Source organism: Meles meles, chromosome 6 (genome assembly GCF_922984935.1).
Source record: "Meles meles chromosome 6, mMelMel3.1 paternal haplotype, whole genome shotgun sequence".
Classification (NCBI taxonomy): domain Eukaryota; kingdom Metazoa; phylum Chordata; class Mammalia; order Carnivora; family Mustelidae; genus Meles; species Meles meles.
The window spans coordinates 115,718,769-115,739,790 of NC_060071.1; the positions used below are offsets into that span (position 1 = coordinate 115,718,769).

The 21,022-nt window shown below is 43.0% G+C and overlaps 1 protein-coding gene across 1 annotated transcript in view; it reads left to right on the plus strand.

Annotated features, from left to right (window-relative positions):
- The first annotated feature begins 864 nt into the window (after window positions 1–864).
- FNTB (farnesyltransferase, CAAX box, beta) overlaps window positions 865–21,022 on the plus strand; it is a 64,666-nt gene continuing 44,508 nt past the window's right edge. The window contains exons 1-2 of the mRNA XM_046007155.1: window positions 865–1,148; window positions 15,701–15,765. Of these exons, the coding sequence (XP_045863111.1) occupies window positions 1,005–1,148; window positions 15,701–15,765 (209 nt within the window). The 5' untranslated portion in view covers window positions 865–1,004. The remainder of the gene's footprint in view (window positions 1,149–15,700; window positions 15,766–21,022) is intronic.

Here is a 21,022-nt window from a genome sequence, read left to right on the forward strand (position 1 = left end):
CTCAAACTCCGTGTTCCTTCCTCTTCTGGAGCTCTTCCCCATATGGTTTGTGTGGATGGTTTCCTTGTCATCCTTTGGGTGTCAGAGAGGCCTCAGAGAGGCTTAACCTGACCACCCAATCTACTTAGTCCACTCTTCCTTTCCTCTCTTTTGTAGACCCTCTTATTTTCCCACACCATTTATCGCCAAGTCCTCATATATTTATTGTGTCCATTCATCAATTTTGTCTATACCACTAGTCTGTGAGGTTCCCAAGGACAGGGACCTTGTTTGTTTTGTTCACTTTTGTATTCCTAGAGCCTAATTTCTTTGACGTATAATAGGTGCTCCCTAAACAACTGCTGAATAAACGAATATTTCCTTTGTCGTTTCACTTATACTTGTTCCTTCTACCGCACTTTAGTTCCTGCTACTGCGTTGTACCTCCCTGGGGGGATAGGAGACAACTACAGTGCTCCTTTCCTCCATCACGGAGTACCAAGAAGGCAATTCCCTTGTTGCGAAGCCGAAGGCTTCTCCTGGGCTGCTGTCACGCACCCAAAGGTGCACAGTAATTTTATTAGTGATAGTCAGTCTGAGTCAGGAGCTGTCAAAAATGTTTTTATAGTTCCACTCACGGTTCTTGGGCACCCAAAAGTGCGAACTACTACCATTACAATTAGGTGACAATTAGCACGGCGTTGAAGTGTGCGTGCGTGCGTTAATTTGCATAACGAACAGAGGCGTCCTACATCGTCTCTCTAAAATGAAATCCAGATGGATAGACATATCCTTCCTTGAGCGCCAGGAAGCTGAGCCTCCTGCAGCAACTCCTCTGCCCAATGGGGGGCGGCAGCATCCTAGTAACTCGCTGCCTGAAGAAGTGTAGGTGGGTGGAGAGAGATTCGCGTTCAAAGTCTTTTTGACGCTACCCGCTCTCCGTAGCTCCTTAGCCCGCTTGAGTTTCAATGCGCGTTGTTGTTTGACGAAGGGAGTCCTATACACCGCCTGCTGCTCTCCTGATCATGGCTTCTCCGAGTTCCTTCACCTACTATTGCCCTCCATCTTCCTCCCATGTCTGGTCAGAGCCGCTGTACAGTCTGAGGCCCGAGCACGCGCGGGAGCGGTTGCAGGACGACTCGGTGGAAACAGTCACGTCCATAGAACAGGTGAGGTGGCCAGACTGAGCGAGGCGCCCACGCGGGGACTTCTGGGAGCGGGAGTCCCGTCCGCGGGGCCGTAGGCGTGCGGAACTCACCGGGGAACTACTACTCCCACAGTGCACGGCGGTGCCTCCTCTCTGGGACGCTCTGGGCTTCCAGGCTTGGTTCTGTTGAGGAATGGAGCGTTTGTGGGGCCGGGTTGGGGAGGGGTCGTTATCAGGGTTGGTTTGGAGGGGAGGATAGTACCTGGGTCCTCTCTGGCTAAGGAAGCGGGGAGAATCGCGTTCTGTGCCTGGAGGACTAAAGCAGCTCAGGCGGGTCAGACAGCCCGTTTCATTCGGCCGGGACATCGGGAGGTTTTCAGATGTATAGTGCACTTTCCTCACCTGCCCGTAGTTTTGGGACATAGAGGGGACGAGAAGCGGCCAGACTGTGGTCATGCCATTCCAGGGTCTGTTTAATTTCTGACCTGCACTGCTAGGTGTAGGGCCTGCCTTGTGGATGGGCATTTTAATAGTCATTCAATCGAGCACCAACAGAGTATTGGACACAATGTTAAACGCTGGAAATACAAAGAAAAGTTTCGGACCAAGAGCATGGCACAGCATGGTTGAGAAAAACAGTACTGTCTGGAAAGCGCTACAATAAAATCATACATTTTTAGACGACTTACCGTTCATTCACTGTGGCCTCCAACCTGTCACTTTGAAAAGTGCTTGAGGAATGAGTAGTGAGCTCTTGTTTTTCTTTTCATTTTCCATTTGGAATTGTTCCCAAGTTATTGTGGAAATGTTTGCCCATCTGTCACTAGAAGTGGTTGAGATGATTCTTTTTAGTACTAACAAGTAAGCATCAGGCTTTAGTACTAACAAATAAAATAAGATCTCTTAGTAAGATCAGTTCCCAGGCTTAACCTCGGAGGAACGTGCTTTGACTTTCATACCTGAACTTGGAAGCCTGCATTTAGGCAAAATTAGTAATGGTGGTTATCATATTTTATATTTGTGACTATGAATATAATTATAAATTCATAACAAAAAACAAGGACTTGAGTACACAGTTATACACGTAGTAGCTGAAAGAATATTATAACTGGAGATTTATGCTACATGGGGTTTAACCCTTTCCTTTTGAATTTAGCTCCCCAGCTTAGTTAGCCTACCAGTGTGTCTTTCTACAGAAGTTATTTGTAAAAGATTGTAAAGAAGTCTCTCATGAATGAAAAACCTACAGGATCTTTGCTGTATTCCTAAGTGACAGACTGTAGAGTTTATTCAGGTCAAGCCTTTTCCTTTTCATGTGGTATAAGACTGTTGGGTCACTTTTTATGTAATTAACTGACCCAGAAGATAAGGATATGAACAGAATACTGGTGGAGAAAAGGGAGTCAGAAGCTGGTCTATTAATTTAGAGAATAGGACGGAGACTTCCATGGTTAAAGGAGCAAGTCAAAACCAGGAACATTATCAGAAGTTTTACTGATCTGCTCTTTTTCCTCTACTACTTTATTTTTTTAGCCGAGTATCCCTGCTTAGTTCCTGCCAGAAATACTGGCACTTTTATTTTAAATGTCAAGGCATAATAAGTGATGCAAAAATGGATGGAACACGATTCTGGGCTGCCAGAGGGTTAGCCAAGGCCAAGACTGGGTGCTGTTATAGGGTGTGTTTCAAATCGAGGCCTAACTATGTGATAGATAGTAGAGCATCTTGTTTGTCCTTTCCATGTCATTCTTCTAGTTCACATTTTAAAAGTCTGGGATAAACCATTCCAGAGAGCAGGAAGATGATGCAGTCTCTCATACAAATGGTTACTTCAGTGGCAACACTACTAATAATCATAGTAGTATCCCGTTACTGAGCCCCAGTTCTGTGCTAAATGCTCTCCATACATTGTGTCACTCAATCCTTTTCCATTTCACAGATGAGAAAACAGGCTTAGGTACTAGGTGGGTAGGTTAATGATGATATATACTCCTAAGAAGTACCAACCTTGTCCGGAGGAATTGTCTACAGAAGACGCTGGTTATTCTTTTGGTTCTGTCTGTTTGTTCATAGGGATTTACTGGCAGGGTTTAATTTTGTGCTATTGCCAATAAGAACAAATGCTTATCTCCTGTTCCTTGTCTGATTATCAGGAGACTGTATTTATTTGTTAAGCAACAATTTGATAATAGGAATGGAAGCTATAAACAGTGTAAGGAGCCCTTAGCTAGGGATTCTTCTGTTCTATTCATTCATGTTTTTATTTGTTCAACACATACTTGAGTGTCTTCTATGTGCCGGGCTTTCTTCAAGACACTGGACATAAGGCAGTAAACAAAAGAGGCCAAGTTGGTGCCTTTATGAAACTTTTCTTCCAGGCCAGGAAGGCAGTCAACAAAAAAGGGGGAAAAAAACTCTGTATCTTATCTATCTATCTATCTAAATCTCCATCTGTCTGTCTGTCTGATTTTAATAAGAAGTGCTGTGGAAAAAAAGAAACAGGATAAGAGAGATGAAGTATGCCAGGAATGGGTGGGGAAGGAGCCGGAAAGGTTTTTATATCAGGTGGTAAGGGAGAACATCTGATGATGTGCTTGCCACTTGAGCTGAGACCTGAAGTAAGTGAGGGAATAAGCCGTGTGTGTGTCTGGGGGAGAAGCATTTCGGGCAGAGAAAGCAGCAAGTATAAAGGCCCTGAGGCCTCCCTAGCGCCTGATGAGTGAGTGGAGTGAGTGGTCACTGTAAGGACAGAGGTTAGTAAACGGGAGAATAGGACATGAGGTCGGATCACGTAGGGCCTTATCAACCATTGTAAGTATACTTTCAGTTACCCTGACTGAGATGGGGAGCCATTTGGCTGGATAACTTTTTGTCACCTCCCCACATCCACTCTATCCTTTTCCACCCTGCTCTGCAGTTGTGCCCCTAGAGGTGGATCTGCACGGACAGGCTCCCTTGCCCTACGGCTTCCTGGTGTATTTGGCCATGGGGTGTACTGATAGGGAGTGAGGGAGACGGAGGCTGAGATCAGCGCATTAACTCCTTTCCTGACAGATTGTGTGTTCTGGAGGGGGTCTCTAGACTTGAGGTCATGACTCTTCGCAGGCACCTTTCATTGGAGCTCTCGGGCACCCTCTCCTTCTCTTCACACTTTTTCAGGCCTAGGTGGAGATCGGGTACCCCCTGTGTTGCCTGCCCTAGGGCACTGCACTCTCTCTTGTGGTTTCCCTATACCTGCCCACACTTTTGTAACTAGTTCTTTTTTTTTTTTAATTAATTAATTAAAAAAAAATAAACATCTAATGTATTATTATTCCCAGGGGTACAGGTCTGTGAATCACCAGGTTTACACACTTCACAGCACTCACCATAGCACATACCCTCTCCAATGTCCATAACCCCACCACCCTCTCCCGAACCCCCTCCCCCCAAGCAGCCCTCCATTTGTTTTGTGAGATTAAGAGTCTCTTATGGTTTGTGTAACTAGTTCTTTGATAAACTCTCCTCACATCACCCACTTCGGATGTGCTATCTCTTTCCTGCCAGGAGTCAGACTGATCCATGATTTGAGAGTTTCGACCCAATCTGACTAGCATTTTCATAGGCCCATGTCGGTCACTGTTGGGATTGTGAGGAGGTGAGGAGGGGTGCAGGGGGACCCGCTAGGAGGCTGTTGCAGTACTCCAGGTGATGGATGATGGTAGCTTAGCTCAGGCTGTGGTGGTGAAGATACTGAGCAGTGGTCAGGTTCTAGGTATTTGTAAAGATTTCTGCCTGGACAAGCTGTTTCCTGACCGGCTTGGTGCTTGGAGAACCTTTTACAACTCTAGAAAACAAGACGTGATTGTCTTCCTTTTTTGTGCTATCTGCATTTCCCCTTTTGCAAATGCTCTGTGATTCAGGCCGGTGAATTAATACCAGCACAGTCTCAGAGGTAGTAGGTTTGCCAAAAACTATTGTTTACAGAAGGTACGACTCCTGTTTTTCTTTTCGTTTGTCCTTAGTATCCTCCACTTGAAGTGGCATGAGGTCATTAGACAGCATTCAGTTAAATGACAGTCAATTGTGAGGAGTATCTGGAAGGATTATCAGTCTTAGTTCCCGCCCTCAAAATTCTTTTTTCTTAGAGAGAAAAAAGAATATGCCGGAGGCAACCACAGAATGATTTACAAAAGCGTGTAAGTGTGTAAGTAAGTGCTACATTATGATTGCAGTGCACAAGGGTTTGGGGGAGTGGAAGCCATGTGTTGTGGGCTGAGGTGGTCAGGACAACTTCATGGAGAATGTTGGCTTGTAAAGGATGGAATTGGTGGGTAGCCATTCCAGTCAGAGGAGATGTTAGGGACGAAGACTCCACCATACCAGGCATGGAGGGGGCTGGTTGGCTGTGGTAGGAAATTAGGTCAGTTGGGTGGGTGAAGCCAGTGGGGTTGGGGGTGGGGTGGAGAGGGCTGGAGACAGGCTGGGGAGCTGGCTTCAAGTGTTGTGCGTTGTGCCACTGCAGCTCCTGACGGAGGGAACATCAGGGGTCCAGGAATGAATCCTGGACATCTTCTGTTGACTTATTTCAAGTTATAATCTCTGAAAGATTATTAAATGGAGGTGAAACAAGTCACTAAATACGATCAAACTTACTAGTTTTTTGCTCTTCTGATGCAAGGGACCAGAGCTCTGCTTGGTCACACAGTCAGCAGGCTACCTATGGTGAATTGGTTTTGCTTTATTGAAATTCAGCATGTATCATGTTGCTCAACTCTAAGATAATTCCAAATATCAAATTTCCCTCAGTTTTCCTATTAAAAAGTCCAAAAAAAAAGTTATTTGGTCAACTTGAAAAATACACGTACTTTAAATTTGTGTAAACAAATCAAATGCCTACCTACAAAATTTAGATTTTATATCTAGGTACATGTACCTTTCTAGAATCACACACTTTGTAAAATCACACTAATTTAGAAATACTGTTTTTCCTCTTTATTTATAAAAAAATTTTCTCCAAAATCTTCACATACATCTTTGACCTTAGTATTTTTATCTTGCTGGAGCCACATTTTGGGTCAACCAATGTATTTCTCAAGACCACATTTTTGGTTTTTTTGAGATAAATCCCTTTTGAATATTGTTAAGCATATTCTATCCCAAGTTACAGGTACCTACTTGTGTAACATTAGGACCCTTTTACAACGTGTCCAGTTGGTGTGTATCTGTGATCACCACAACTTAACTACTGTTTGTTTACTTTTTAAAATGATCTTTAAAGGATTTACAGAGGCAATTTAACATGTAGAAGTGTGAGTTCCTATCCTCAGGAATAATGGCTAAATCTGTGCTTAATTTGTCATCTTTCCTGATACCATCAGCTTACCTCTATCAGCAACCAAAACAAACTGACTGAAGTTGTTTTAGACTGATTATGTCAACCCCAACTGCTATTTTGTATTTAAAATAAAGGATTGAAAGAACTCCCTATAGGCAGATGTACGTTGTAAGGATTGCTTATAAAGTGATTTGTTTTTCCTGAGGATTTTAAAAAAAAATCCTTGCCTTATATTTAATCTACTAATGATTCTTTTCCTGGGTCTTCAGCATTAACATGAGTGTTAGGCAGCAAATCCACTTTCTGGAAGGGTCCTCCTCTCGGAGAGGGAGGGAGATGTTGGAAGAAGGGACGTGATAGTTCATGATATAAAAGTTGGTGCGTCATTAGATCGGCCTTATTTATTTATTTGCTTTTAAAGATTTACTTACTTGACAGAGAGAGACAGCGTGAGAGGGAACACAAGCAGGGGGAGTGTGAGAGGGAGAAGCAGACTTCCCACTGAGCAGGGAGCCCGATGCGGGTCTCCATCCTAGGACCCTGGGATCATGACCTGAGCTGAAGGCAGATACTTAACAACTGAGCCACCCAGATGCCCCTAGATTGGCTTTATTTTACTTAATTAATTTATTTTTAAAAGATTTTATTTATTTCACACACACACACACACACACACACACACAGTGAGAGAAGGAACAGAAGCAGGGGAAGCCGGAGAGAGAGAAGCAGGCTTCCCGCTGAGCAGGGAGCCCAATGTGGGGCTCAATCGCAGGACCCTGGGATCATGACTTGAGCCAAAGGCAGATGCTTAACGACTGAGCCACGCAGTCGCCCCTAGATTGGCTTTAGATAGAAGCCGTGGAAGGAAAAGTACCAAATGCATGAGCTGCTTTTTACGATTTACCATAATGGAAATTATTCTGTGCCTCTGACTGGCCTTATTCTGTCTGGCATTAGTTTGGGGCTCCTGACAGTTATCAAGCTAAGTTCTTTAGGACACGAAACAGGCTTGTAGACATTTATAGCTTCTGGGGCCATAGTTCTTAGGTATAAAATAAGCAGATGTGACAGAAGGTGAACACTTAATTCTTTAGATTCTGAGGATCCCATTCTATTATTATTAATTTATTATTTTTCTCTTAGTTAAGCCTTTACCTCATGTGCACATTAACAGAAACCAAACCAACTGAGATGGGAATGTGGACACCAGCAGGAACCAAAGAACTAGGGACTGGGGAAAAGACTAAACCAGCTGACCTCAAAGAAGGGGGACCATGGGCTGATTCCAAACAAATGGAGAATTGCTACTGCCACCACTAGTTCCCAGCATGGAGTCTGAAGACAGAACCGAGGGCTCGGGTTTAGAAGTTACTGCAGACTGGCTAATACAAGGCCCTGTGTGCATCACCAGCAATTTCCAGTCTGGATTAAACTGGCCGTCCAGACCGTGGACTGGAACTGGGGAGGGGATTCCAGTGTGGAATTGCAGATTCAACCAAGGGCTAAGGACTGGGGGTGGACCGACTAGTAACCCTAGACTGGGAAACCAGTCAGATGGGGAGCTCCACCCAGAGCTCGCCGGCAGCCCTCAGAAATGGCAAGAAAGAGCATGAACTCAGAAGGGTTTGCGGGGGCACCAGACCTGTTTCTTGCTGTCTCCAGATGCCACCACGAGTTTGCTTTGGATCCCAGTGCTGCCACCAAATCTTAAAAGACCAAAATTCAACTGAATAAATTAGCAGATGTAATTGGCTTTATTAACCAATTCATTAATCAGGCAACATTCCATCTAGCAAGTAGAAAGGAACTCCAAAGGGCTACAGAAAGGGAAAGGTTTTTTAAAGGTACACAGAAGGGGCGCCTGGGTGGCTCAGTGGGTTAAAGCCTCTGCCTTCAGCTCAGGTCAAGATCCCAGGGGATCGAGCTCCACATCCAGCTCTCTGCTCCTCCGGGAGCCTGCTTTCTCCTCTTTCTCTCTGCCTGCCTCTCTGCCTACTTGTAATCTCTGTCCGTCAAATAAATAAATAAAATCTTAAAAAAAAAAATAAAGGCACGTGGAAGAAAATACTTATTTTGGGTGAGGTCCCCCTTCCCATGGTAAGGTCCATAGAGAGGGCCCATGGGGCAGGTTACTTTATTGGTACTGACCAGAAAATTCTTGACTGGTTAAGATTACATTTCTTGGGGGGGAGGGGGGGCGGGGCACCTCTGCTGGTTATGATCTCAGGGTCCTGGGATGGAGTCCCGCATCCAGCTCTCTGCTCAGTGGGGAGCCTGCTTCCTCCTCTCTCTCTCTCTGCCTGCCTCTTTGCCTACTTGTGATCTCTCTGTGTCAAATAAATAAATTAATTCTAAAAAAAAAAAAAAGATTACGTTCTGGGGGAGATTGAAAGTGCAGTTAGGTTAGGTATTAAGCCCCAGTTCGGTGACCTAGCATAAGTGACTTTATTTGGGGCCTGCAGTTCTCCTTTCAACACGGTTGTTAATTTTTTTTAAAAAAGATTTTATTTATTATTTATTTGACAGAGATCACAAGTAGGCAGAGAGGCAGCAGAGAGAGAGGAAGAAGCAAGCTCCCTGCCAAGCAGAGAGCCCGATGCGGGGCTTGATCCCAGGACCCTGAGATCACGATCTGAGCCAAAGGCAGAGGCTTAACCCACTGAGCCACCCAGGCGCCCCGTTGATTTTTTTTTTAATCCCTTCTTCTCTTGATGGACAATTGAGCTATTTCTAGATTTTGGATATTAACGGCTATAAATGCTACACGCAGAAGTCTTTTTATGAGCGTATGTTTTCATTTCTGTTGAGCGAAGACCTAAAAGCAGAATTGTTGGATCATAGGGTGGGTGTATGCTGAGTTTTATAAGAAACTGCTATCCTTTAAATTTTATACCCTCACTTGCATTATATAACAAGAGTTCTGGTTGCTCTACAGCCTCGCCAACATTTGGTGTTGTTGGTTTTTTCAACTTTAGTCACTCTGCCGGTGGTTGTGGGTGGTATTGTTAAGGAAAAAGCTATTTGCGACACTTGTAAAAGGAAGTCTCTATTCAAGACTTTATTACTACAGTGACTTTTGCTTAGGGGAGAAAGATTGGGCTCAACTCTGAATATGACAAGGGAAAGTGGGGATTTATAGCCAAGGAGCAAGGTGGAGGGATTGCTGGATGGAAACTTACTAAAAGGAATGGTCAGGCGAAAGAAGGAATTCTAGCTAAGCCAATTTCATGGGCGTCCTCCTAAAGGCAGGCAGCGTGAGCAGACATCACTGAGGGAAGATGGAGGATGAGGAACCCAGTCAGATACTGAGGATGATCAGATATTAAGGTTGGGGGATTCTGGGCAAACCAGTTTGGTAGGATCCTTGCTAAAATTTGGGGATGCAGACATGGCCACAGAAGTATAAAAGTCACGGTTTAGTTGGGATATGGATGCACTGTATGTGTATCTGCAAATGTGTTTGACTTTCCAGAAATCTTTCTTATGCCTAGATACAGTAGTCATGGTGAAATTTGGGTATTAAGTTTTTTGTTTTGTTTTGATTCTTAATGATTCCCTCCAACATTTTATTATAAAAAATTTCAAATATACCAAAAAATTGACAGCACCTGTTTACCCTCTACCTAACCTTTGTCCTTCATATAAACTGTTAAAGGATAAATTTTAAAAGAGGATAAAATCAAGACTCATGCAATTATAAAATGAACACATCAAAGATTTAACTCATGGAATTGATAGGATGTGATAACCAGTTCAGAAGAGAACTCAATGTGCCACACAAGCGCAGGCACTTAAGGAATGCTGAGGTGAAATTACAAAGGCATAGCAAAACTGGTCAGTATACATTCCATGATCATTAATTGCATTTTACCAGATACCATATGCATATGGGTAGAAATATTTGCATAACTATCAGTTTTCTACAAATTAACTTCTATATCTATGGAGTGTGAAACAGCCTAGTTAAGGACAAAAGAGGAGATAAACCAATGGATCATCTAGCCAGGACACAATTTTGTGTGTGTGTGTATGTATACACAACATGTGTATATATGTATATGCCAATATTTTTTCCTGAATCTGATAATAAGATAATAAAACATGCATTTCTAAAGAATAATATTCTACATAAGGACACTAATATCATACCTAAGAAAATTTAAAAAATTCTATAATATCTAATATCCCATTTAAAAATTTAAATTTCCCCTATTGTCCCAGGAATTTCTCTATCTCTGTGTGTGTGTGTGTGTGTGTGTGTTTTGAACTAGCCTCTTGTTACTTTTTTTTTCTCCCAGGCTATTTAAGAACTTTGAAGAGCTAAACCCTTGGGACTGAGTCTTCTAGTGATTAATCCCAGTGGCCTTTCTTATAACATTTCATATAGCAGTGTTTCTGAAACAGATCTAATGCTTTTGGCTGTCATCCCTTCTCCCCAAAGAGTCATATCACTTTCATTAACATGGTCATGAGCTGTGTGCCCTGTGCCCAAGAGAAATGAACCTATGGACTCTTTGCTATGTATACAAAAGAAAATTACCTGTTGTTATGGGGCTGTTAATCAGTCTTTGTATTGTACCCCGTTGGTGACTGCCTTGCCTATTGGCGTTCTCATGGGAGAGATTGACTAGAATATAATAGTCTTTTCCTTTGGGATGGAAAGAAAGCATGGAAATCCAAGATAAAATGAGAGCTCAGGGGAAGTGGGCATGGTTTAGAATCCCTATGCAGTATTGAAGCTGATTTTTTAAAAAAGAATTCTGATTTGAGAGCTATATAGTGTTCAGAGTTTTCATGACTGAGGTAACTTTGTTTTTTTCATTCTTAATGTCAGTTCTCTTATATTTAAAGTGAGAATTTGGGGGTACCTGGGTGGCCTAGTGGGTTAAGCCTCTACCTTCGGCTCGGGTCATGATCTCAGGGTCCTGGGATCAAGCCCCACATCGGGCTCTCTGTTCATCGGGGAGCCTGCTTCCCCCCCCGCCCCCCGCCTGCCTCTCTGCCTGCTTGTGATCTCTCTCTCTCTGTCAGATGGATGGATAAAATCTTAAAAAAAAAAAAAAAAGTGAGAATTTTGATGAATTTTGAAAAAGGAATTTAGTAATAGATCTTGCCTATAGATATTAAGCAGTTGTTATGACTGCCTCCCTTAATTAAGATTAAATTTCTAAATCTATTAATGTATTAGAGGTCCCCAAGACCACCTCTAGTTCATTCACTGCAGGGATTCAAAGAACTCAGCAAAGTTGTACTCACGGTTATGATTTATTACAGCAAGAGGCTACAAAGCAAAATCAGCCAGTGAAGGACTCATAGTGTACTCTGGAGGAAACCAGACAAAAGCTTCCAAGGGTCCTCTCTCAGTGGAGTCACATAGGATGTACCTAATTTCTCAAACGTCAAATTGTGACTATACATGCAAAGTGTTGCCTACCAGAGAAGCTTCTCAGAGGCTTCTCAGAGGATCATAGTTTTTACTGGGGGTCGGTCACATATGCATTCTGCCTAGCACATCTTAAAATTACAGACTCCCAGAAAAAAGTAGCTGTTGAGCATAAATAAGGTTTATGCAGTTTTAGCACAGTGAGCCATGCATCAGTTCTTGGGATGGTGGGGACCCTCCCAAGTTGAGGTTTCTGTATACCAGCCAAGGGTCAACCGTTCAAGCTGGCCTTTCTAAGGATGGCAGACTCATACCTGTTATGGTAACTCCTTTGTATACAACTAACTTTCTTCCTATCCTTCTGCTCCACAAATCGGAGCAAAGAATGCTTGCATCTTCTCGGTAACAAATTTACTCAGATTTTATATAACACTTGGCAGGCCATATGGGGAGAAGGGAAGGCAAAAAAGGATGTTGCATGTTTTGGAGATGACTTTGGTTTTCTCCTCACAGATGAGTTCTTTTTAATTTCTATATTAATCCATTACTATGTGTCAAAAAAAATTTTGCCAGCTTATTGCTAAGTATTATTTTAAAAGTTGTACTCTAGAAACCAATCTGTGTGCTCTAAGGTGATCTTTTTCTAAAATATACCAGTTCCTAAAGACGATACTTAGAATGGGAGTAAAATTTTTTTAAAGGGTTCACTTATCCATTTTGAAAGAGAGAGTGAGAGTGGGGACGGGGGGGCAGAGGGAAAGAATCTCAAGTAGATTCCTTGCTGAGTGGGGAGGGGGCCCAATCCCATGACCCTGAAACATGGGCCTGATCCCATGATGACCCTGAGATCACGACCCGAGCCAAAACAAAGAGTCGGTCGCTCAACCAACTGAGCCACCCAGGTGCCCCATAAAATGGGAGTAAATTTTTGTAAATCATGTATTTGATAAGGGACTTGTATCTAGAATATATAAGAAGTTATTATAATTCAATAATAAAAAGGCAGCCCAATTTAAAAAAAGACGTATTTGAATCGATATTTCTCTAAAGAAGATATATAAATCTCCAATAAGCCTGTAGAAAGATGCTCAACATCATTAGCCATGACAGAACTGCAATCAAAACTACAATGAAATATTGCTTCACACCCACTAGGATGGATATAATCAAAACCACAGAGAGTAACATGTGTTGGTGAGGTTGTGAAGAAATTAGAATACTCATACGTTGCTGGTGAGAATATAAAATGCTATGACTGCTTTGGAAAACAGTCTGATAGTCCCTTAAAGAGTCAACATAGAGTGACCATATGGTCCAGCAATTCCACTCCCAGGTACATACTTATACCTAAGTAGAAATGAAAACACACATCCATTTGAAAATTTACACAAGAATGTTCCTAGCGACTTTATTCATAATAGCCCCCAAATGAGAACAACCCAAATGCCCATCAGCGGATGAATAACAGATTTAAAAAATGCGATATATTCATAAAATGGAATATTACTTGGCAATAAAAAGAAATGAAGTAATGGTTCATGCCCCAACATAGATGAAGCTTGAAAACATTATGCTGAATGAAAGAAGAGAGTCACGAAGGACCGTATGTTGTGTGATTATATTTATATGAAGTATCCAGAATAGGCAAATCATAAAGATAGAAAGTTGGTGAATAGTTGACAGGGCTGGGGAAGATGAAGGGTTGGGGGTGACTTCTAAGGGGTGCGGGATTTCTCTTGGGGTTAGTGGAAATATCCTAAAAGTGATTGTGGTAATGGAGGCACAACTCTGTGAATGTACTAAAAGCCACTGAATCATATACTTCAAATGGGTGAGTTGAATGGTGCGTGAATGATATCTCAATGAAGCTATTAGAAACATCTACCAGTTCTTAAGAGAAGATAAAGGGAATTGTTATTTGGCCATTTTAATGAACAGCTGGCCTATAATACTCAGGTATTTATTAGAATTCATAACTTAGATTTTCAGACCGTTGAGTCTGTTACTAACTGCTTTGGAATATCACTTGTTCATTCTGCTGAAGAGTGATTAGGAGCTCCGAAGAGAAATGACACAGTGTTGGGAATATTTTAAGCACTTTCTGCCTCTGTCTGTCAGGTATCCTAGTTTAGCAGTAAAACTCTTCTCCTCAGCTAGTTCTTGGTTGCTTTTGTTGTCCGAGGGGGAGCCGAAGGTGGGTCTGCTCATGAAGGAGTTCTTGGCTGGGCCCTTTTCTCAAGGATCTCAGTGTCAGAATGCTAAGGCGATAATGGGCTCATCCATGGACCTTGGAATATTATTATTATTTTTTAAAGATTTTATTTATTTATTTGACAGAGATCACAAGTAGGCAGAGAGGCAGGCAGGCGGGGGGTGGGGAGGGGAAAGCAGGCTCCCTGCTGAGCAGAGAGCCCGATGCGGGGCTCCATCCCAGGACCCCGAGATCATGACCTGAGCTGAAAGCAGAGGCTTTAACCCACTGAGCCACCCAGGCGCCCTGGCCTTGGAATATTATTAAGTCGTGTGGACTTGAGTCAGCTTGTATTTGGGCAAACAAAGTGAGTTTTCCTCCCAGTTGGTTTTGTTTCATTCAGAATTCATCGATTCACTTAAAGAGTCACTTAGCTCTCATAAAATATTATAGGCAAATCTTTCTTGCATGATCTTACTGACGTATGTTTCTTGTATATTTTTCTGTCCCTTTCAGCTTACAGCTAAAGAAGGCGTAACTGAGAAATGCAGTCTGTCTTCCTTTTAGGCTGGTGCTTTATGTTAGTCTTGTGTGAGAGTCTAGAAAGGAAAAGAATTATGAAGAATTGGGACAACTTCCCTATTCCTCATGAGTCAGATTCTTACAGTGATTTCAGTCTGTTTTTTGAAATATCCCTCAAACTCATGTTCAGAGGCAAATACCAAAGTATATCGTGAAACCAAGTATAAATGAATTTTAGATTGGCTGCCATTTTAGATGACTCACATCATTGCTCCCCTCATCATCACAAATAATTCTTGCACATACGTCAAGGCCCTAGATGCTGTAACTCAGTGGACCATTCAGAAATAAAGAATACATTTTGAAATTCCCAGAGAGGACATTATGATGTATCTTGAAATCTCAATGAGGACATGCCTCACTACCAAGAACAGGGATACCAGTGAAGGAGAAACCCTGTCTCCTGTTAACCAGCCCACTTCTGCACTGCTGTATCCTTTCCTTACAGAAGCTGAACTGTGTGACCATGTCGTGGTGGAAACAGGCGATCTGGATTTGTGACCTGGCTTTCTGAGATCCTGTATATTATGGGACTGTTGAGTGCTGTGTGTGACATAGGACCAATGACCAGATGTGCTGTTTCGTTGGTGTTTCCATGATTGATGTTCTTGTAAATCCCATAAGGAATTTAAATACAGATTGAATTTTAATGTTCCATCTGTATTTAAATGGTTCAGTCTGACATTAAAAGGTATGACCCTTAGCAGAAATTAATTTTGTATTTGTGAATGGCCAGTTAAGCGAACACCTAAACAACTTCATAGAGCAGGCAAGAATAAATCTCTCAAGCAAAATGCTTTGTCTGCTCCCTAGCTGGTGCCAGTGAGCCAAACTCCAGGACCGCCATTAGTTTGGATAGATGGGTAGTTGACTGGAGAAGTCGAGTGTAATGCCATCATGGTACAGGACATTCTCTCTGCTTCATCTGTCCTGAGCCCGCCATCCTGCAGAGCCCTTGAATCGGGGCTTACAGTCCTATGAAGTACAAAAACCACACCAAGCAATTGTAGCCAATGGACATTTGTGGCAACTGGAAGAAAAAGTTGACAGAGGACTCATCCGTATTTGTTTTCTCTCTCCCATCTTCTGCATTCTTACCAGGCAAAAGTAGAAGAAAAGATCCAGGATGTCTTCAGTTCTTACAAGTTCAACCACCTTGTACCAAGGTAAGCTGTGGTTAGGAGTGTGGGGGGATCAGGGAGACACCTCCTCTTGTGCGAGTCTTTCTTCTTTCCTCCTTGAGCCTGTTCAACCTCAAGGGATAAGTCTGTTGGGAGAAGGGTTTCTTGACCTTGACCTTGTGGCCACCTGGTAAGCTAATGACCCCAACTCCTTCCTCTGTTACAAAGCTGTTTAGAGGAGATGCTCTCCTTGATCTGAGCCATCAGGTGTTACATGGGGAGACCCCTTAAGGCCTGGACTCTGAGGTCTGATGATGGGGAGGGGAAATTCATGTTTCTGTTGCTTAGTCGTGACCTGGTGCTCTGGTGGTTCGGATCAGAACTCTTGAGGTTTTATTTTTTGTTGGCACTTTGAGTCCAGGAGATGGCAAAGGTTGGATTCTCTTGATGTGTGTTGTGCTTTGACTGGGAAGAGGTGATGAGTCTGAGCTTCTCCCAGTCCGGCCCTTATTGGTCACTGTGGCGCCGCTCCCAAGGATGCAGTCTCCAGGGAGAACACACAGTGCCTTTTGTTTCCCTCGGCACTTAGCAAGTTGAAGGTTTCTAAGCAATTTGATGTCAGGAATTCCATAAAGGGGATTATAAGCTTAACTTAAACTTATTGTTTAAGTTGAACCTTTGCTTTTCCTTGTTTGTAGTTTATAATGTATCACGCTAGATTCCATGAGGCTATTTCATCCCTCTATTAACATGTCTCTCCCAGTCCCAAGTTGTTTCTCCAGAACCATCCTGTGTCATATTTCCAGCCATCAGAACAGATTAGGAGTCCGAAACTGTGTGTGGTCATGGTTTTATCTTAGTGACCCCGCACTCTGCCTTGACCCCCTCTGAACAAAGGGCCATTGCGCTGCTGGCTGATTCGCTCTGGCTGGGAAGCAGGGCGAGGCTGAGGTCCTGCCTGAGCCCTGAGTCCTGTGCTTCGGAGACTAAACAGAATAATTCCAGGCTAGTCAGGCTCTGAGTGCTCTGGTTTTACTGGGACATCATGCGTGGTTCTGGCCCGAGTTCCTTTTGTGTCTTTTTTTACCACCATTATATTTTGCCACTATTTCCTTGAAAAAGAAATTTTCTTCTGAAAATTCTGATCAGCCAAGGCAGAAAACAATTGGAAAAGGCAAATTGGAAAAAGGGAAAGGCAGATGAGAAGGTCATCATTTTTCTTCCCTGGGGAAGGAACGAGGGAAGATACCAACTAACTAGGAGTCTTTCCCAAACTGCTGAACTAAATCTCTGTATTAACCTAAAGCTCAGTCCTCAATAAATGAGTTATTGCTCGTCCGGAGCCACAGCTGGAGATTAGGAAATGAAGCCATTGGTTTCCACAGCTCAGAAGCTGAAACTAATACAACCAGTGTGTGTCAACTCTACTTAAATAACATTTTTGCCAAATAGGTTTTTAAAAACAATTTGTTTATTTCTTCCAAGTTTTTATTTAAACACGGTTTCTATCTTAGAATAATCTCCAAGGTATATTAAATGGAAAAATAAAAATACGGAAAAATATGTGTTGTACTCTGCCATTTGTGCTAAAGAGAAAACAGAGTGTTTTTTTACAAATCAGTCAACAAACAGCTGAAGGGGGCATGTTCTCTAGAGGCAGAGGGACTTGGTGGTGGTGAGGGGTGTGATTGCTTCAGGGGGTCTTTGTGCCTCGCTGCTGCATCCCTGGTGACTCACCGGACTGGGTTCTGAGTCTGCTGTCTGAGGCCCTGTGGACACGTGATCCCTGTGTTTCGAAAGGGACCTTTGATCATTTGATGTTCCTTTTCACCCACCATCAGAACAAACCCTTGGACTTTTCTTTTATTCTTACTGAGATGTGAGGGAGAATTGGAGGTTACATAGTCTGGGAGGAAGAAGTGGTATTTGGGGAAGGGTGCCAGAGGACAATAAAAAAAATTAAATCCCCTGAATTCATAGGAATTCATAGGTCTTAGGTCAGTTGTGGGTGGAAGACAAAAATGTTCCTCCTGGGTTTGGATCTTTCTGGAAGTAGAATATATCAGGGGTCTGGGTTTATTTCAGGAATCTGACATTTACCATTTTATTGTTGCCTATGAAAATGAGTGTTTTAAAGGATGGTAATAAGTATATCGTTATGTCATAGCATGCTAATGAATATTAAAGATATTACACATTTTGGCAGAAAGGCTGAGTGAATGGCTGATAGAAATCAATGTATCAATATAAGGCTGAAGCCAAACATCACCATCATAGAACTAACTTCTAGGATAAAAGAATAAACCTGAAGATTTAGCAAAATTCTAAATTATTATCACAATTTCAATATTAAACATTTTAGAAGTCAAATTTTAGAAAGTCTGACATAACATAGGAACCAACTTCATTTTTAGCTAAAGTGAATATTCAGATACTAGCAATAAATCTAAATGACACGGCGTGTTTGTTTTTGAGGTTATGATGCTGGTCGGTGTGATAGCATCGCACACACATCCAGGACCACTGACTGCGCGTGGGTCCAGGGATGCCAGGAATGATGCTGAGGGAGGCATTTGCCTAATGAACTTTCCAGTGCCACAGCCCAACAGCACGTTTGGCTGAAATTCAAGGCTGAAGCTGAACATCAGTACCTTCTACAATTATTCCCCATTCCAGGAATGATTTCTTTCTCTCTCTAAGACCGTGAAGCCTGCATCCTCTCCTGGAGTGAGGTAGTCCCTCCCAAGGATCTTTCTGACTGTGCATTTAACAGTTTTGTTTGTCAGGAGGCTGCTTTCCCATGAAAGCTAATTTTTCCTTCCCTGTGGTTATTCCACACACTTAGAAATTCACCCTTTTCATTTATTCCGTTAGCTTTCGTAAAAAAGCTTAGATGCATTAAACTAAACTCCCTCTCTCTTTCTTTCAGGTACTCCCATGTCATTTTCCCCTTGGGCAACAGGGTGATTAAGGCCTACCCATGTCCTGCCCCTTCTGGGCTCTAGTCTCATGGAAGAGGTAGTCATTAAATAAACAAATGGAAATACACTGTTATCAATGGGATGAGTGTCAAGGAAGAGAATGGGACGCTCTGAGAGAGTAACAGGGGGGATGTAATTTAGGTTGGGAAGTTAGGGAATGTGTCTTAGTCTGTTCTGCCTGCTACAACAAATTACCATGGACTGGGTGGTTTAAACTAGAAACATTTATTTCTCACAGTTTTGGAGGCTGGGGAGGTTCGGTGTTGGAGGAGGGCCCACTCCCTGGTTCATAAATGGCCATCTTCCCACTGTGTCCTCACGTGGAAGGGGTGAGGGAGCTCTCTGGAGCCTCTTTTATAAGGTCGCTAATCCCTTCATGACCTAATCACATCCCAAAGGCCCCACTTCTGATACCATCACACTGGGGATTAGGATCAACATGAATTTTGAAGGGACGTGAACATTCAGTCTATAGCAGAAGGCCTCTCAGAGAAAGTGGCTCTCAGGCTGAGACCTAGGAGGCAGTCGCAGTATTCCAGACAGAGGGAACAGCATGAGCTAAAGTCTTGAGACTGAAAAGAACAGATCACAAGGAAGGCAGTGTGACTGGAGTTTAGTGAGGGTCTGGGATGAGATTGGGGAGAAATAGGTAGAGGCACATCATGAAGGGTCTTGAACTCAATGGGGTTCAAGTTATAGTAAGAAGTTACATTGTATTTACAGTTTACGTTGCTGCCCAGTACACCTATATTTCTAAGTTCTTTTTCAGATAGTGGAACTGGACTCCCAGTATCTTTAACATATTTACTTGATCCTTTCTCTTGTGTATCCCTATCTCCCATCCCCCTCTGCACAGCCACATAGATGTCCTTCTCATCCGCTTGAACACTGACACCCTGCAGTCCCTGCCCCACCGCCCCCCTCCTGCACAGAGCCTGTGTTGTTCTGCTTCACCTAATGGCATGGCTCTTGGGCTGAATTGTTCAGGAAGGAAAGGGAAAGAGCTCTAGCTTTTTATTTTACCTCCTTACACAGAAAAGATTTTTGGGCAGAGGTGAGTTGAGAATAAAGGAATAATAAGGGTATTGGTTTTTTAGGGCTGCTGCAATGAAATACCACAGACTAGGCGGCTGAAAGAACAGACATTTATTTTCTCAGAATCTTGGAGGCTGGAAGTCTAAGACCAAGGTGCTGGCAGGATCTACAAGCTAAGGAGAGAGACCTCAGGAGAAACCTTTGTGTCCTCACATGGCCTTTCCTGTATGTGCTTCTCCCTGGTATCTCTTCCTCTTCTTACAAGGTCATTAGACGTTGTTTAATCTTAAATAACTCTTTAAAGATTCTGCCTCCAAATACAGCCCCACTGGGGTTTAGGGATTGAACATATGAATTTTGGGGGACATGGTTCAGTCCATATAATAAGGCTCTTAGTACAGTTTCACTGACTGAAAGAAACTGGATATATGTCCCTTCAATTTAAAGGAATAATAAGCCTTGGGGTATCTGGGTGGCTCAGTGGGATAATCTTCTGCCTTTGGCTCAAGTCATGATCTCAGGGTCCTGGGATCAAGCCCCACATCAGGCTCTCTGCTCAGCAGGGAGCCTGCTTCCCCTCCTCTCTCTCTGCCTGCTTGTGATCCCTCTGTCAAATAAATTTAAAAAACGTCTTTTTTTTAAAAAAAGATATTTAATAAAAGAATAATAAGTCTCAGAGGAGAAGTTAAAATTCAGTCAGCATTGTGGCTCTTGAAGCTCTACATAAACAAAGAGACCTTTTGCAAGATTTTAGAATAACCTATGCATGTCAGCGTTAGTGTGTGTGTGTGTGTGTGTGTGTGTGTGTGTGTGTGTGTGTGTGTGTGTTTGAATAAGTGGGTGAAAATGAAAGAGAATATTTTCGCTTGTCGAAATGGCTCTCGGTGTAGAATCTCTGTTTTCCTGCCTGTGGCTGGTCTTCAGATGAAACTAGCTAGGGGAACTTATTAGTTCCCTCGCGGCAGGGCTGCTAGGGCCTGGCTGTGGGTGAGGTTCAGCTGGGAGGGTGCTGTGAGGGAGCCTGCCCATAGGGTCCAACCCCGAGCTGCAGCAAAGGTAACTGAGGCCCCCTTCCGTTAGGTGTTTCTGGGCAGGTGAGGCTCCAGGTATCCCTGAGGCAGGATCTCTTACCCCTGAGGCAGAAAAGCTTTTGCCCCGGAGGTCTTTCACTTTGTAGTGACAGAAAAGCCCTCCCTGTCAAGTGAGAGGAGTGCGGAGATAACAAGGAAAAGTATTTCTTCTCCAGGTTTCTTGTTTCTGTTTTCCCACTAAGAGGAAATGTTTGC